Source organism: Pollachius pollachius (assembly GCF_949987615.1).
Source record: "Pollachius pollachius genome assembly, chromosome: 13".
NCBI classification, from domain to species: domain Eukaryota; kingdom Metazoa; phylum Chordata; class Actinopteri; order Gadiformes; family Gadidae; genus Pollachius; species Pollachius pollachius.
Genome location: NC_136946.1, coordinates 3145706 through 3164589, shown reverse-complemented (window position 1 = coordinate 3164589; position 18884 = coordinate 3145706). Strand labels below are relative to the sequence as shown.

General features: G+C 47.6%; 1 protein-coding gene and 1 long non-coding RNA gene across 2 annotated transcripts; both read right to left on the bottom strand.

Moving 5' to 3' along the window:
* Positions 1 to 1201: 1201 nt before the first annotated feature.
* On the bottom strand, positions 1202 to 9942 carry zbtb22b (zinc finger and BTB domain containing 22b). Its single transcript, XM_079749226.1, has 6 exons — positions 9784 to 9942; positions 8257 to 8457; positions 7780 to 8080; positions 7097 to 7470; positions 5663 to 5917; positions 1202 to 4111 (listed from the first exon to the last, which is right to left on the bottom strand). Exons 2-6 carry the CDS (start codon positions 8455 to 8457, stop codon positions 3305 to 3307), a joined length of 1938 nt encoding a protein of 645 aa, XP_079605352.1. The 5' UTR covers positions 9784 to 9942; the 3' UTR covers positions 1202 to 3304.
* Positions 9943 to 10614: 672 nt separating this feature from the next.
* LOC307084747 lies at positions 10615 to 16981 on the bottom strand. The gene is made up of 3 exons (XR_013812330.1): positions 16846 to 16981; positions 14650 to 14709; positions 10615 to 11053 (listed from the first exon to the last, which is right to left on the bottom strand). It is a non-coding gene; the product is annotated as an uncharacterized lncRNA (long non-coding RNA).
* Positions 16982 to 18884: the final 1903 nt, after the last annotated feature.

The window sequence follows — 18884 nt, the reverse complement described above, 5'->3', positions numbered from 1 at the left end:
CGGTTAGCTCTGCCGGCTCAGGTCTTTGACGCGTTCCGCGGTGACAAAGTTCTTAAAAAGGTTTAGATATCAGCAGATATCTTCCAACCCTTCCTCTTCAGCGTGATCATCTTCATCATCAGAGAGTAGGTAGAGGCGTGAATCTACGGGGAGTAACGTTTACCAGCTCGCTGCAGCTCCTCACCCCGAGCAGCAGGGGGCGCTGGGTCCCCGTCCCTGTGAGGGCCGTCTCCTTGGACCCCAGACCTATTGGGGAGGTCTTGAGGAACGACCACAATCACTCCAGGTGAGTTGTAACGTCCAGTATGACCTCTGAACCGCTGCCGCTATTGTAGTAAATGTGACAAGTGATTTTATGTTAACCCAATGACTTAAAAACCAAAAAAAAAATCGGACTTTAACCCGTGTTCCCAGCACGTTAATCAGTAGGTCTTACCGCTGCAACACCAGGACACATGCTGGTCGGACTTTATATTTGAAGTCAACAACTGTGGTCAGTGTTTGTCATCGGTCCGACATTAATGCATTCATTTGGTGAACTTTTTGTAACAGTGATTTTATATTTATATTTACATACTGTACTCGGCTATCAAAAAACTAATTATCAATACGGGTGTTATGTAAATGAGCGGAAGAGCGAAGGCGAAGTTTCTTCATGCCGGGCTCCATTTTGTGAGACGTCCAACAGGCAGGTGTTCCAGCAATGCACAAGTAGTATTTGAGTGGAAGTACTTTTAAAACTATAAGTACTGCGACATAAAGTACTATTTACATATATTTAAACCACACAAGTGGTAGGGAAACTGAGGCCACCTTCATTTCAGGAACATACTCTGACCAACAGAGGCACCAACCGCTAAACATGGCCTCTGAAAATGTTGCGTTCGCCATTGCGTTGTCTCACGGTGTGACGCCAACTTTTCTATACTTTCTGATAAAGACAAATACTTCAGGCCCACACAAAAACTGCAAAATTTATCATACTAGGCCTACTTATTGTTGTAACATAGGCTGGGTCATAAAATGGAATAACGCCATATAGACACAAGTCTATTGTACTTAGTTCTTTGTTAGTATTTTAGCAATGCTATGGAGTATGGACACAACAAAGGCAATTTCTGTTGCACCAGATATTTTATTTAAATATATCACAGAGTTAAGAATGTATGCCTTCTTATATGGAGATTATAACTGAAGCAGCACAGACAATCTACTGGTCGGTCAGAGAAATTGGAAGTAAAACCAGCGTTAACCTGGCTAATAATGTCAACAGTTGAATATTGAATCACTAAATAACATGATCAATAGGCAATTAGCACCTAACAAGTACCTATTGGTAAAATAATTTAATGATTTTATGGATGAACTAATTCAACAATAACAAACAGTACACAAATTGAACTCCCATGTTAGTTTGAGTTTAATGTCTTTCACTCCATTAGGTAATTATTCATGAATTAAACTTGATTGAATCCATGACATTTTATATTTCATAGGTCCGTTCTACACATCTTAAACACCCACACCCAGGCAATTAACATCATTTTGATTGTAACTTTTTTTTGGGATGATGTAATTTGTGATTTAAGGTTCCACAGACAAGATAATATAAAATGTTTTACATCAATCCATATTCACGCAACTATGAATACAAATGTAATCTCATGAGGGCACATTTAAAACAACTTTACATGGAGAGGGGGAAAAAATAATTCAATCGAAACATCCAATCAACAACCGTCCCTGACCCGATTAAACATTGCAGCGTTTCTGGACCAATCAGAACACGCCACACCTTTTGGCAGAAGTGCAGGCACAGAGGAAGAAACGCAGACAGGAACTCTTGGCAGTGAGGTGTTGCTGAATTTAATAGAGACCATAGCTTCATTAGAATATAATATAATGCTTTAAATCCACCATCCAGGAACTCTAGTGACACACAGGTGTCTTCTGTAAGTCACATGGAACCAATCAGAAATCCCCTGTGTCGTTAAATGTGATTCTACTTTAGTGACATCATAAATGAAACACCTCACCAGGTGGACTGTACCGATTGATCAGCTGTCCCACAATGCATCCCAGTGGACTCTGTCACTAGAGGGTAGTGTTGTGAAGGTCCTTGATGGCGCATAAACATCACACCCGGTGGTAAAATAGAGGCCCTTTAAACCGTCTTAATAAACCACCTGCTACAACTCTTTAATGACGCCGAACCTCAAGGTTTGCCTTTAACCAGATGTTGAAGTCCTACACGCAGGACGTACGGTTGTGCACAGGAAGGACCTTCCGTGACCGTTTTGAAAAGTGCTTCAGCATGACCCCGCCTTTATATATTCTGTTTGTGTTTAAATTATGCAGTTGTTTCGAAGCCTACGCCATTGACGAGGTTTTGCGTCTTGAAGCGCACAATACGTCTTATAGCAAACATCCGATCTATGGTTTCTGGATTCAACCAAAACCCTCCGGAAGGCGGACGTCACAGACATCGACAGGTGGCGTCACTAAGACAGCTCTGCTCTTTACACTGGAGACGGACACACACGCGGTCGCTGGGATCTCGACCCGAGGAGGTCAGGAGCTCATCATCTTTGACCGTTCAAGGTGGGAAATGAACGCAGAGTCAAAGTTTTAAATGTTAATATATTGGATTATATTATTATATTTCATATGAACTGTGATGTGGTGAAAAAGTCAATCATTCCGAAACGAAAAAGAGACAATAACAATATTAAAACAAATGAACAGAAAGTAAAACAAAATGGCCGTAGAGGGTCTGCTGTTGACATGACGTTTGATCTTAATTAGGCTTTTAAAGCACGTCTTCACACCCTCTTCAAACAGAAACATGTTCAACAAACCTTTAGTGTGGTTTTACTTTAAAATATTTCAGTACGGTTTAATAAACTAATAAATTACTGTACCAGACAGCGACAGCGATATATCTCTCTCTCTCACACACACACACACACACACACACACACACACACTTCGTAACATGGTCCATTCTCACACAACCTGTTTTTTGGGAAGCGGTTTAGACAACGCGGAACAGTCCATCACAACCACAAAGCGTTGTCATTAGCAACCGGACAGGCAGACAGATGAGAGAGAAGCGATAAGGTCGACGGTCAGAGGTGTTGGAGGTCAAAAAGGTACATTTCTGTCCATAGTGGCGCAGGAGCACGGGGAGCCCACCACGCTAGCCCCGTAGCCAGCGTCTGCGGCTAGTGTCTGTGTACCGCCGCTCGCCGCCGTAGCTATCGCTCATTCAGCAGCCGCGGCCAACGACGCCGCGCCGCCGCCCCTAGGCGACGCTGCCGTCGTTGGCCCTGGCCTCACACGGGTCCTCCTCGCCGCACTGCTCCCGCCCCGCCCCCCCCACAACACCCCGCGGCCCCGCCCCCTCCTCAGAGGAGGGGGCGGGGCCCGCGGGGGGGAGGAGGTAGTGCGGCGAGGGCGCAGGCTCCTCCCCCCCGGCGCCGCGCTCGCACTGCGCCCGGTGCCTCATGTAGCTGTCCCGCCACATGAACTTGCGGGCGCAGCCGCCGCAGCGGTAGGGCTTGAGGCCGGTGTGCGTCTTCATGTGCTCCGTGAGGTGGTGCTTCATCTTGAACCTCTTGGCGCAGACGGGGCAGTGGAAGGGCCGCAGGTCCAGGTGCATGTTGACGTGGCGGTCCCGCATGCTGCGGTGCGTGAACGTCTTGCCGCAGTGGCACATGAACAGCTTCCCGCCGCCGGCCCCGCCCACCACCCCCCCCGCCCCCCCGGGGTCCATGGCGTCGGGGGGCAGCCCGCCCAGGTGCACCGCCCCGTGCTCCAGTGGGTGGGCGTGGCCCTTGTAGGACCCGGCCGGGCCCCCGGCGTCGCGGCCGGGGTCCAGGGAGGCGCTGCCGGGGGCCGGGCTGTACAGCAGGATGGGGTTGCCCTGCATGTCCAGGGGGAAGAGCTGGCCCCGTGCCGCGCCGCCGGGCTGTGGCCCCAGCAGGGAGGACAGGCCCCGGGACAGGCCCCCGGACAGGGCCCCGGCCTCGTGGAGGTGCTGGGCCAGAGAGTGCTCCATGAGGCTGCTCTCCAGGCGCAGGAAGTCCTCCGAGGACTGGCAGTAGTCCGACTGCAGGAGGGGAGAGAGGCTTTAGATTCACACCATCACGGGGAACAATGCACTTTTTAATCTCGTTCGCTTACTACCGAGGGCAAAAGCGTTGAGCTATTCCACAGGAGGGTCGGATGCAGCTAAGCTGAGCTAGGCTGCTGGATTGAAGGCCGCAGGTCGCAGGATGGCCCCTCTTTTATAAAACATGCTTATTATAAAATACAACAATGTCGAAATAGTGGATGGATCCCGGGGCCAACAGATCCTCCGCAGGTGGGTCACGGCATTAAAGCTTTGGGGTCCCCTTACCTAGACAGCAGCTGGTAGGGGTACTGTCCAACCCCTACCTGCTCCTTAATGAACCGTCTCTACTGGCTAACCCCTACCTGCTCCTTAATGACCCGTCTCTGTCTAACCCCTACCTGCTCCTTAATGACCTGTCTCTGTTCTGTCTAACCCCTACCTGCTCCTTAATGTCCTGTCTCTACTGTCTAACCCCTACCTGCTCCTTAATGACCTGTCTCTGTACTGTCTAACCCCTACCTGCTCCTTAATGACCTGTCTCTCTACTGTCTAACCCCTACCTGCTCCTTAATGACCTGTCTCTGTACTGTCTAACCCCTACCTGCTCCTTAATGTCCTGTCTCTGTACTGTCTAACCCCTACCTGCTCCTTAATGACCTGTCTCTGTACTGTCTAACCCCTACCTGCTCCTTAATGACCTGTCTCTGTACTGTCTAACCCCTACCTGCTCCTTAATGACCTGTCTCTGTTCTGTCTAACCCCTACCTGCTCCTTAATGTCCTGTCTCTACTGTCTAACCCCTACCTGCTCCTTAATGACCGGTCTGTGTACTGTCTAACCCCTACCTGCTCCTTAATGACCTGTCTCTGTACTGTCTAACCCCTACCTGCTCCTTAATGACCGGTCTGTGTACTGTCTAACCCCTACCTGCTCCTTAATGTCCTGTCTCTGTACTGTCTAACCCCTACCTGCTCCTTAATGACCTGTCTCTGTACTGTCTAACCCCTACCTGCTCCTTAATGACCGGTCTGTGTACTGTCTAACCCCTACCTGCTCCTTAATGACCTGTCTCTACTGTCTAACCCCTAGCTGCTCCTTAATGACCTGTCTCTGTACTGTCTAACCCCTACCTGCTCCTTAATGACCTGTCTCTGTACTGTCTAACCCCTACCTGCTCCTTAATGACCGGTCTGTGTACTGTCTAACCCCTACCTGCTCCTTAATGACCTGTCTCTGTACTGTCTAACCCCTACCTGCTCCTTAATGACCGGTCTGTGTACTGTCTAACCCCTACCTGCTCCTTAAATGAGCTGCAAGTTCTTAAGAGATATATAGAGAAGGTAAGATATAAAAGCATCTGATGAACTTTGAGAAAATGTAAAGGATCTTCAGTCTAGCAGATCACTAATCACCCCAGCCCTGCCTGGTGGATGTGACCATGGGGGCGGATGTCAACGTGGGGGAGGATGTGAACATGGGGGTGGATGTGACCATGGGGGTGGATGTGAAGGTGGGGGAGGATGTGAACGTGGGGAGGATGATGACCTGGGTGTCCGTGTGGGAGGCGGCCCTCCGGCCCAGCTCCGAGGACAGGCTCCTGACGTTGGAGATGTTGAAGTGGTCCCTCTCCCGCTCCCGGGCCAGCGCCACCTCCTCGTCCTCCTCCTCCTCGTCCTCCTCCTCCTCCTCCCCAGACACCAGGATGAGGTCGTCGTCGGCATCCTGCTCCGTCTTCACCACCACCCACTGCTTACGGGGGGCGGAGCCTGACTGGCTGTAGCCCTGCCTCTCCTCCCCCGCCTGCACGAATTCACCAGGTCACCATCATCATAATTCATTCACCATTTTGCCATCATCATCATTCATTCACCAGGTCACCATCCTCATCATTCATTCACCGTGTCGCCATCATCATCATTCATTCACCGTGTCGCCATCATCATCATCATTCACCAGGTCACCATCATTATCATTCATTCATCAGGTCACCATCATCATCATCATTCACCAGGTCATCATCATCATCATCATTCATCAGGTCACCATCATCATCATCATTCACCAGGTCATCATCATCATCATCATTCACTAGGGCACCATCATCATCATCATTCACCAGGTCATCATTATCATCATTCACCAGGTCACCATCATCACAACCATTCACCAGGTCACCATCACATTCATTCACCAGGTCATCCTCACGTTCATTCACCAGGTCACCGTCATTCATTCACCAGATCACCATCACATTCATTCACCAGGTCATCCTCACGTTCATTCACCAGGTCACCATCACATTCATTCACCAGGTCACCATCATCACAATCATTCACCAGATCACCATCACATTCATTCACCAGGTCATCCTCACGTTCATTCACCAAGTCATCCTCACATTCATTCACCAGGTCACCGTCATTCATTCACCAGGTCACCGTCATTCATTCACCAGGTCACCGTCATTCATTCACCAGGTCACCGTCATTCATTCACCAGGTCACCGTCATTCATTCACCAGGTCACCGTCATTCATTCACCAGGTCACCGTCATTCATTCACCAGGTCACCGTCATTCATTCACCAGGTCACCGTCATTCATTCACCAGGTCACCGTCATTCATTCACCAGGTCACCGTCATTCATTCACCAGGTCACCGTCATTCATTCACCAGGTCACCGTCATTCATTCACCAGGTCACCGTCATTCATTCACCAGGTCACCGTCATTCATTCACCAGGTCACCGTCATTCATTCACCAGGTCACCGTCATTCATTCACCAGGTCACCGTCATTCATTCACCAGGTCACCGTCATTCATTCACCAGGTCACCGTCATTCATTCACCAGGTCACCGTCATTCATTCACCAGGTCACCGTCATTCATTCACCAGGTCACCGTCATTCATTCACCAGGTCACCATCATTCATTCACCAGGTCATCCTCACATTCATTCAGGTCTCACCGTCGTCCTCACCTGATAGGACGACACGCCGAAGCTGTCGCTGACGCCCACTTCCTGCTCGCACGCTGAGCCCCTCCTCCTCCTGCCACCTCCGCCCCCGACCCTCTTCCTCTGGTGGTACATCACCTCCTCCTCCTCCTCCTCCTCCTCCTCCTCTTCGATGAGGAAGGCCTCCTCCCCGCCCGAGGGGGTGCAGTAGCTCGGGGTGGTATTAGCTCCTCCCCCTTCCCCAGAGGCCCCCGTGCCGGTGGCTCCTCCCCCACCGAGGCCGCTCCCGTGCCTGGGGCTAAAGTAGTTTGTGCTGCTGGGGGACTGGCTCTCGCTCAGGGCCGGGCAGCTGGGCGGAGGGGCCTCCTGCTCCTCCTTGGAGACGGTGGCGTGGCGCTCTGGAAGGGGGGACACGGGTGGGGGGGGGGGGGGGGATGTTAGGGTGCAGTGGTGGGAGGAGGGTCAATGGACAGACGGACCAATAAGCAGATCAGACACAGAAAGACAGATAGATATACAGACAGACAGAGAGACGTATAGATCTACGAACAGACATTTAGAGACAGCCAGACAGAGAGACGTATAGAAGACAGAGGGACAGACATTTGGAGAAACTGTCAGACTTACAGAGAGACAGACGGATATAGAGACAGACAGACACAGACAGTCAGACACACAGACCCAGATCCAGTGCGCTGCAGCCTCACCCGTCGCCCTCCCGCTCACGCTGACGGCTCGGCTCCCCTCGGCGCCGCCCTCGCCCGTGGACCCCGCCCCTCCCTCGCTGACTCCGCCCCCGGCGGCGGCGGCCCGGCCCTCCTTCAGCAGCTCGGTGCACTTGTCCACGATGTGCCACATCTGCAGCACGCTGCCCACCGTCAGGTAGTTGACGATGTCGTGGCGCGCCATGCGCAGGCGGCCCGTGTACGCACAGCTCAGCACGCCCTCGAAGGCCAGCGGGTCCATGGCCGCCGGGATGCTCACCGTACACATGTTCTTCAGGAGCACCTGGGGAGGGGAGAGGGAGGGGGAGGAGAGGGGATGAGAGGACATGGAAAAGGCAGGAGGGTGGCCAGGACACATTACTAAAACCTAAACTGTAAACAGTCTGCTGCATAGAACAAGGGAGGGTGTTGTTGAGTTGGGTGACACACACACACACACACACTGACTCACACACGTACCTGGTCGTGGAAGTAGGGCGAGGCGGCGGCGAGGACACAGCGGTGGGCGCGGTACACCTGGCCCTGCACCACGATGGAGAGGTCACACAGCTGCCGGTCCTCCCGCTGGAGGTTCAGGCTGTCCAGCACCGAGCTCTGGGCCCCGGGGAAGCACACCTGCACCAGCTCCCCGGACGGGGCCGCCCCCGACAGACACTGCATCTGGGGGTCCGCAGTTCAGGTGGGAATGAAACATTTCAACAGAGTCCCAGAATCTGGGTTGGGGTCCCAGAGGCAGGACCAAGTTCCTTAAGGTCGGGTTGGAGCCCCGACGTGGGCACCATAGAGACTGTTAAATACACTGCACTTCCTAAAATGCCCTTTAATCTTTTTTAGCCGTTATTTTCTGTCTGTTACTATTTTTGTTGCAGATGTTTTCTTTTACTTATCTATTATTTTATTTTATTTTATGACAATGTTTATATGTTAAGCAATTTGAGTCTGCCTTGTTTATGAAAAGTGCTATATAAATAAAGTTGCCTTGCCCTCAATAATGGCGTTGACACGATGTGTAATGGTTACATTACACATCAATGTCACACTGCTTGTAACATTCAAAATGGTGCTTTTATTGTTCTTGCTACCGGATCAGTAGTAACGCCTCAACAGGTTGCACCTGATTGGCTGGTTACATTACAGAGCACTTTATTTTTGCCATCCCACGTGTATTTCCTTGACGGTCCCTTACTCAATAATACCGAACACACGATCACTTGGAATAAAGTCTATCTATTTATGAAGTGTGTCATACGATAAACGTCCTCATCAGTAAAGCTGGGATCACTGACTCCTCTATTGCTATCTGCACCACCAACATGAGAATGTCTACGGCATTCTCGGGAATGTCGTCCCATCACGTGCCGTCTAATCACATGCGCTGCAGGAGTCTCGCTCCTTGTTCTGATGTTTCGTGGTGTATGCACAGACTGCGCATGTCCATTAAAATGAACACATAAGGGCACCGGTGTTAATTCGCAGCCACATACAGGTGTGCGTGTTCGGCAGTCTCAATAGTGGTCCAGCGCACAGTGTCATTTGTACACATGCACACTATTGCGTAACCTCTCCATACATTAAGACCTAAGGAGAACTTCGTCTTTCTTGGTTATTCCCGACAGACCCAACATGTAGCATTTATGCTATTTTAAACGCAAGCCAGTAGAACAATCAACGATGAGTAGTGTACATAACATGTTAACCAACTAACGCTAACGTGGTCATGGTTGTTTAAGTCTAGTATGTATGGAGACATGGGTTTGAATGGCTACGCAGAGATCCGACACTGGCCCCATTACCCCCAGCTAGCCCGCTAGCCGCCGTACCTCCAGCTAGCCCGCTAGCCGCCGTACCTCCAGCTAGCCCGCTAGCCGCCGTACCTCCAGCTAGCCCCCGTACCTCCAGCTAGCCCGCTAGCTGCAGTACCTCCAGCTAGCCCCCGTACCTCCAGCTAGCCCGCCATACACACGAATCAAATGGTAATAAACTCACCGCTTTACGACGACACGGCCCAAACGATGCCTGCTCGGTTAAGATAGTTGTCGTCCAGCCTATCCGCCTGCCCCTAATGTTTCCCCATTACTCTTGCAGACGGCGATTTCCATCTTGCCCGCTCCCGGCGTCGCCTTAAACGGGATCCAGACAGCAGAGCCAGACTTCGGCCGACAAAAAAAAGAAAAAGTAAAACCACAACATCCGTCTGGGTCTGGATCCTGGAAACCATAGCAACGACTGATGGCGAGGCGCCGTGCCCTCTGCTACATGGGTATGACCAGAAGGAGTTTGGAATTATCAAGTACCAGTGATGGGCAGGTTACTTCAAAAGAGTAATGCATTATTTATTACTTGTTACTGTCATTTCAAAGTAATTCGTTTTATTACAATATTAATATATATTGAATTGTAAGGCATCACACTACTTTTGCATTACTTTCACTAAAATAACAGGAAATATGGATTTGGTGTCCTCAATAGATCTTCTTGTGTTCAATGTAGCTCATTACACAGCAGGAGGCGATGAGGTATGGCATAATGACTGAGCTAGGCTTAAGGCTAACACAAGTACAATATAATGGTCGCAGTTATGGCTCATGGTGCAATACATTTCATAATATAAACACTAACTTTAGGTATTCATATTGAAATCAATAAACCTAGAGCCTACTACGGTAGATTGTAAAAAAAAAAATAAAAATAAAAAGCATTGAGCCCCGTTTCTTGTTTGTCTAGGATGAAATTTAGTGGTTGACACAGACCTTTGGACTATTGGTCCTGAGTGGGACGGGGGGGACATGGAGTCCTGAGGGGGGGGGGGTTCTTGTATTTAACTTTTTTGGTAAAACAAAGTCAGTAGTATAATGTCACAATATAAATATAATAATACAAATAATAATTAGGGATGCATCGATGCGTATCGCTGGTCTTTCTCCGAGACAGTGAAATACTCCCACACACCGACATTTTCTTTCACTTTTATTTGTAAACAAACCACACGTGCGCGCGGGCAGCTTTTTTTTTTTCTGTCTATCACTCCGCAAGCGTCCTCGGTTGCTAAGCGACGTCAACGTCTTTGGCGGACTATTTCTAGGCTGATCAACACTACGAATGCTGGTAACAAATAAACTGTAAAAGGCACACCGAGGTGGGAGTCCCCCCCCTCCATGGTGAAGGTCTTGCCGCTGCCCGTCTGGCCGTAGGCGAAGCAGCACACGTTGTAGCCGTCCAGCGCGGACTGCACCAGCAGGGAGATCTCCTCAAACACCTGCCGGAGGAGGGGGGAGGGAGGAGGAGGACAGAGGGGTGATTAAGGAGAGGAGGAGGAGGGGTCCAGAGGGAGGGGAGGAGGAGGAGGAGGGAGAGAAGGAGGAGTCCAGAGGGAGAGGAGGAGGAGTCCAGAGGGAGGGGAGGAGGAGGAGGAGTACAGAGGGAGAGGAGAGGAGAGGAGGAGGAGGAGTACAGAGGGAGGATGAGGAGGAGATTAAGGAGAGGAGGAGGAGATCGAGGAGGATGAGGAGGCGTCGCCGGGGGAGGGAGTACAGCAGGAGAGGGACCACCAGGAGTAAATCAGTTCATCCAAGAGCTTGATTGGCAATAACGTTTTGTGGCGGTGAAAGGCCTTGGAAGGCTTAGAGCCCAAAACCTTTAGAGCGGAGATAACCTGAAGGCTTAGCGGCCTTAACAACCAGCCCCCCTTTCCATTTCCGGTCAAGGAGCAATGAGTCTTCCAACCGAAATCAATGGATTTACAAAATGCCAAATAAAACACGACAGAAACTGTATTTCGCCACGACACTTGATTTGGAACATCAACAAACACCACTAACCATTCGGTGAGTTGCACAATTCTGAAAACAAACGTTTAGGGTTGTTTTAAAGGGATACTTCACCCATTCAGAACCGGCGTTCTATCATTATGAAATCGCTATTGTAATATAATTTTTTTTTTTCCCCCAGTCTAACCCAGTCTTCCCATGGCCCAGCTTTCCTGATCTAATTTTCTCCCGAGATGACGTCAAATGACGTGTTTGACGTCATCTCGGGAGAACTTTGCTTGCCTGCTAGAAGGGCCGAGGACTACAAACCACTGGTTCCGTAAATTTGTGAGCCCACCAATAAGGAATGAGGGGGGGCGGGAGCTCGCGTACGAGATGTAAACACAATGTCCGCCAAGTTTCTTCACCGCGAGAACAGATTTGCAATGTGAAACAGCCGAAGTGGATTTTGGATTTGGACATTCAGGGCTATTAGTACGAGCTAGGATACAGTCAGGAAGAATTGACACTAATGGAGGCGGAGGTTGCTGCAGCTGAACAAGCCTTGCCTGTTGCCGAGGACGATGAGCCGGAGCGCGCCGGTTTGCTCTGTTCGCCTCTAGACACTAACAGAGTCCCTGTGCTGCAGCGAATTTCAGCGATGCCAGTTTCTTCTAGAATAAATTGCTGAATCTGGCGAGGACGGGGCCATGTGTGTAACCTCTCACCCAGGCTTTACGCCTCATCTGAACAGTTGGGTATTGCATACATACTTCCGGACCCAGAAAGTGAACTGGACACACCAGCCCAAGCCCGCCGGGAGAAACAGCGACTGAACATAGAATAAGTGTTTGTTTTTTTACTCATTGGCTACAATAGTTTTGAGTCCCGGGGAACGTGACAATGTAGTTATCCCAAAGTAGCTGATCTTATTGGCAGAGCATAGGCTACGTTACGTTAGCTTGAAGTCTGTGTAATGCTGTCAGGGGTCAGCAACCTTTTCAACTTGCAGTGCCAGTTTTACATTTTCTCGTTAATGAGTGTGCCTTAAGCAACAATATATTAAAAATTAAGCTGAATTATGACACAGCGACCAAAAACATTTCCACAATGCCACAAAAAACACAACACAATTTTGGTTGTTATATTTGCAACATGGGCTTGCAAATTATAATTACATAACATAAAAACACCATTTTCAGAAACTCATTCAAAAACATTTGCACTGTGAGAAATGTAAAAAACAAGAATATATGAGAATGTTGGAACCATCCACATCAATATCTTTAAGACACGTACAGCTTTGCAAAACCATGTGAAGGCGATGCATAAAGGCCACTTGGAACAATATTTTAAATATTTCCTTCTCTATTACTCACAACATAGGTTTAAAAACTATTAATTGATCCCATTTCACTGGTTTCTGTAACTAATTTAAACATATTTAATTTCGCTAAGAGCAAGCAAAGGTCGATCAGCGAAGTCACAACTTTTCTGTTTTGGGACCTCAGTGGTGGAACGAGCTCCCTACCGATGCCACCATCGCAGAGTCTCTCACCAGCTTCCGCAAAAGACTCAAAACTCACCTGTTCAGAGTTCACCTCGACTCTGCATAGAAACCAATGCACAGCCACCATTGATTGTTGTACGTCGTGGCACTTGTACATTGCACTTATTCAAGGTACTTAATTGTGTAGCATCTACAGTAGCTGCAATCGTTGCTTTACACGGGGAATGGGTTAGCCTAGCGATTGTAATACTTGCACTTGGTTCTATGAACGTCTTTACTGTACCGACAGCGATATATTGTTTCACTTCTTATGACAAATGTACTTATTGTAACAAATGCACTTATTGTAAGTCGCTTTGGATAAAAGCGTCTGCTAAATGCCCTAAATGTAAATGTAAAAATGTAAATATTTGCACTGGGAGGAAATGCCCGAAACAGAATAAAGTGCAAAAAAAATCGGTAGTAATGATTATGCTGCCGCATTGTGCTGTGATTTTTTTTAAATAAAAGAAAAATTAAAAATAACTTTTAAGTGTGCCAATGATTATGCTGCCCCATGCCAATGGTGGCACGTGTGCCTAGGGTTGCCGACCCCTGCTGTATAGGCTACTCAAGTCATAATTTTTATTTTGCTTTGCTAATGTTATTCTTTCTTTCTTAGACGGTATCGGCTTCCTGTGTTGTCCAGCCCATCAGAGCTAATTACCCAGCACAAGATGGGCAGTACCGTGGCTACCAGGAGACAGTAGATGCTCAAGATGAGTTGTGACTATTTGGACTCTAGCAAACGCGTTTTATTTTTGTAAATAGTTCACATTTTTTCATGAATAAAACTTCAAATTCATGTTGGTTGTTGTGATTTGTTTACTAACCCAAGTGCTGTTATACTAAAGTAGGCCTACTGTATAAGAGACACTTATTTCAACTGGGGAGAAAAGGTTGACTACAAATACTTGATATGCTGAGCTACTGTAATTAGCAAATGTTTTTATGCTGTACAGTAATATACAAATGATGCGTTTGAAAAAACGAGGGCAGAAGTCTAAACTAGTCAACGTATCACGGGGATATGTTTACACAGTTTTCTCGCCCCACCACTCGGGCTAGGACCACGGGTCCTTCCCCCTCCAAACGGAAACAGGCGGGCGGTGCAGCGAGCGCAATGCACTGTGGGAGTTGGAGGATTTCTTACTTTTGAGCCAGAGAGACACTTTCTGCCTTTTCTCAGGCTAGGATTAACCAATTTCAATTTTTTTGCACATTTATAATATAATTATTTGCTTCATATAACCTTCCTACCTCCACCGGTGAAGTATCCCTTTAAGGACAGGTTTGTGAATGCCCATAGCCAGCCATTGTGAAGCAGGCAGGGGCGATTCGAAATGAGCCAAATACCCGAGACAGGCACAGAGACAGATAGATATAGAGACAGATGGAGAGACAGACACAGACTTATAGATCTATGGACAGACATACACATAGAGACAGTCAGACAGAGACATATAGAAGACAGACAGACATATGGAGAAACTGTCAGACAGACTTACAGAGGGACAGTCAGAGCGGGAGACAGCTCAGGGGTTCGGAAGCTCTTACGTGTCTTAACGTGAACCTTCCCTTCTTCCGAAATAAGGGTGTTCAGGAGACGTTCGTAGGCTATGACATAAAACAGGAAAAACAGCTCGTTTGTGAGACTAGACTTCATAACAACAACAAGTATGGATGCCCGCGGGGACCTCTTTGAGCTTCTTTGCTGAATCAGATGAATCAGTTATTAGGACTGCTTGCGATGGTTGAACATGAGGGAGAATTTATCAGTTGATGTTTATAATTGTAAGCTATAATGTATCATAATGCAAATGTTAGAATGGGTGTTAAGTTTGCCTCTTAGTGCTTGCTGCAAGTTCACTTTAGTCTATCAATGAAATGGGCAGCCATTGTTGTGACGTCAAGGCTCGGGTTGCTCTACTTCCGCACGAAGTTCCGAGGGTAATCTCAGACTTAACAGAGTGTTCAAGGCGATTTCCTCCGATCTTAAGGTCCCAACCTCCGAAATTCCCGGAAACTGACTGTTTTGAAGGCACCACGAGTACGGTTGCCTCTTGTATATAAGTCATCATGTCGTATACGTCGTCACCAAGCGTCTGCTGCTTTGTAGAACAACACAGAGAACACAATTGACACTTTACTGCCTTTGTTGCTTATTTGGAGCCGTTCTACTCAGATACAGCCCTCTCACACTGAGCGTTTTTAAACAGCAAAATATGCCGTTTTATGCACGCCTTTTTCGCGGCACGGTCCGCGTGTTTATACTCCCCGAGGTAAATTGCCTGCTTGAGCTAGAACCCCAATTCGCCCTCCCGGACCCTGCACACATTGGCCGTTTATTGGGTTTCATTCTGTAAATGCGACGGCTCCGCGGTTCCGGGGGGGGGGGGTAGAGGTGTTGCTCCGGAGAGACAATCGTGAGAAGTTCTAACTGGAGAGAAAGTGAAATCAGGAGATGGGTGCCACGGACCTGGAGGAGGCTTTACACGTGGCGGCGCAATGTGAAAACGCCAGAGCGGCCCTACGGAGAACTGCCGTCAAGTCAGCCGTCATTCGTTCATCCGCGGTTAAGCCAGCCGTCACACAAATTCTTCGTGCGCCTTTCCTCTAAACAGCTTTTGTGTGGTATCTCGCAACATTTTCAAAATAATAGCCTTCACCTAGGTTTGTGTGGTATAATTGTGTCTATAGGCACGTTCATGGTCCTGGTGATAACGAGACGGCTCGCCAGTGATGACGCTCACGACGCGTGTTTCCGACAGCGGACGTTCATGTGCACTGCGGTGGGACATGCATAGGCCAAAATATGCATATGTGCGTTTTTCAAAGGACATTTTCTCAAAATCATACATTAAAATCACATGGTTCCGTGTGTACAAGTAGTCAGCAAAACGGTTAATATGGTCATATCAGTCAGTCCCGGAACTTATCTATTATTTCAACCCAGTCTCGAGGAAATACGTAACACTGTCACGTCATTTAATCTATTCATTCGTGATCTGGGACACGTAATTTCGTTTTTTTCGTGCCAAAAGCACAAATTTCTAACAATAAGACAGATTTCGCCCACCCTTTTCTACTTTCACCTTTTGATCCTGAGAAATTGTGACAATTCACGGATATATTTAACGCAGGTGCGCTGCTCTGTAGGCAAACCGCGACGGAAAAAAAAAGGTAGCTGCTTCATCGCTTCTTTTTAGAATGAGTTTGAAATTTGTGCTTTTGGCACGAAAAAATTAAAATTCCGTGTCCCAGATCAAGAATGAATAGATTAAATGACGTGATGTGACAGTGTCACGTATTTGAGACTGGGTTGATTCTTTTGTCTATAGCTCACTTCAAAGTGCTAACATAATGCAATTTGCAAAGGCCAAAATATGCATATGTGAGGTTTTCAAAGGACACTTTCTCAAAATCTATACAGTAAAATCAAATGGTTCCGTGTGTACAAGTCAGCACAACATTTAATATGGTCATATCAGTCAGTGCCGGAACTTGTCTATTATTTTGTCTATAGCTCACTTCAAAGTGCTAACATAATGCAATTTGCAAAGGCCAAAATATGCATAAGTGAAGTTTTCAAAGGACATTTTTTTCAAAATCTATACAGAGAGACTATGTGACTACTGCTGCTGCTGCCTACGGTGGTGGGAGTCCATCTGTACAGTCCGTGTCGGCCTCTGAGGGTCTCCAGAGAGCTGCTGAGAAGCTAACAGAGGACCCGGGATGACTCTGGCTCCCTACCTGCTCCCCTTCCGCTTCTACAACGATGCCGATAACCAGAGACGTATGTCCAGGAAGAAAGACCGGCTCAGCGCTGATATGGACAAATACAAGGACTATTCCAGGAACCTTTGAGGACCTGCGCAGGGAGCTCGCCTGTAAAAACCAGCAAGCCAGTAAGAAACTGACGAAGCTTAGAACTAAGCTGTCAAGGAGATAGGTCAACGTAACACCCCGTGAACTTCCCCCCTACGGCAACTCAGAGGGACACACCTTATTTTTCCACACAAACACATAAGTCTGTTGCAGTAACAACTATATTGTAAAAAGACACACCGTGTGAAGCTATTTTTTCGTTTTGGCAAGTAACTTTAATAAGCGGGATAATGCTTCAGGTCGAAGCAAGACACCTCTGCTTTGCGTCGGTGTCCGGTTCGCCCTGTCGGGGCTTATTTTTCCCGATAATGACCGGCGTTCTTATCCCTTAGCCTACTTAACGTCAATATTACTCTGAATGTGGAAGGGAAAATAGCTTTATTTGTAATAAAAATATTATGCTGCTGTATTTTCAGAGACCCCACAGATATTAGAGTTTGCTGCTTTCATGGGAGCCAGACCTCTCTCTATGTGAGCTCCGACTGGCTGCCACCTAACTCAAACCCGGCTCAGACGTGAACTTATTCTTGCATGCGGGTGTCTTCATGTATAAAAAAAGAATTCGGGAGTATGCAAATTATTCTAAAGAGGTCTAGACTCCGTGCGCAGCCCCGCCTTCGCCAGTGAACCAAGAAAGCCCGCACCGTGACGAACAGGGGATTTTTTTGATCAAAAACTCAACTTCCCTATCGCACTTACTCGTGAACCGCTTGCTGTCATGTTTATTGTTGAATGGGAAAGAAGGGTCGCATGGACTACACGTCATACAGGTCAGGTTGCGTAGCCGTGCGTGTGCGCGTGTCGGCTCATTAGCATCTGTACTTGGGATGGGCAAAACGATTATTTTCCGGTGTGGGTTCCAGATTGACTCGGCTGCCAGATCGACTCGGGGTCCTGCGCTTACAGATGGCGTATCGACACTTGAAGTATCGACACAATCCAACGGACAAAACCCCGGAAGTGGCTGTGTCGCTGTTTTGACTGTGTTAGGAGCGCTGGAAATACAGTGGATCGCCCCGTTCAGTGAATGGAGTTAACAGATTCTTCTTTCATATATTACCCAAGTATAGGCAACAATAAAACGCTTGGTTACACATATATTTTTGTTTTCACATATGTTAAAGTAATTATCACCTACAAAACTAATCCTATATTGATGAAAGCCCCCCCCCCCCTCCTTCTAACGTTTATTAGCTCACGATAGCCATCAATCTAAAGCCACAAATATTATCAGATCAATCTTTGTACATTCGATTATTATTCATAGATTAGAAAACAAAAGGAGATCGTCAATATTTGGGAATAACATGGGAATGAATGAAACGCGCATGCGCATTTAAAAGACAGCGTCTACAGGAAATGCGTCATTATTGCACATCTAGGACCCCGAGTCAATCTGGCAGCCGAGTCAATCTGGTACCCACACCAGGAATCTGTTCTTTCAGTTCCGTTCACTATCATGATTCTTTCGTTAAATCAGATGGTCTGTTACGTCATTTGCCAGGGAATTGGAAATGATGGAATGAATGTTAATCAAATGCATGTAGCCTACTTTCTAATGTTCTGGCGAAATTACCCAGGTTAAGTGTAAATATTAAGCATATATATAAAGCACATACTTGCCTTTTTTTTTCTCATAAATATCCTTAATAAATAATGGGGTGCAGTACGAATTAAATGGCGTCTTCCAAGTAGCGCTAATAAGCAGTGAAGCACGTGAGCAACTAGACAAAACGAATCGTAATGGTAGGTAAAAACAATACTTCATTAAAGCATGAAATTGGGATGTAGAACAAAGTAAAAAGAAAACATAAAAGTGCTTGCATGATATTGAAGCCTACAGCGATCGTTAACTTGTTTGGTGGCGCCTTATCAGAATAAAAAATAGAAAAAAGAATCAGTTC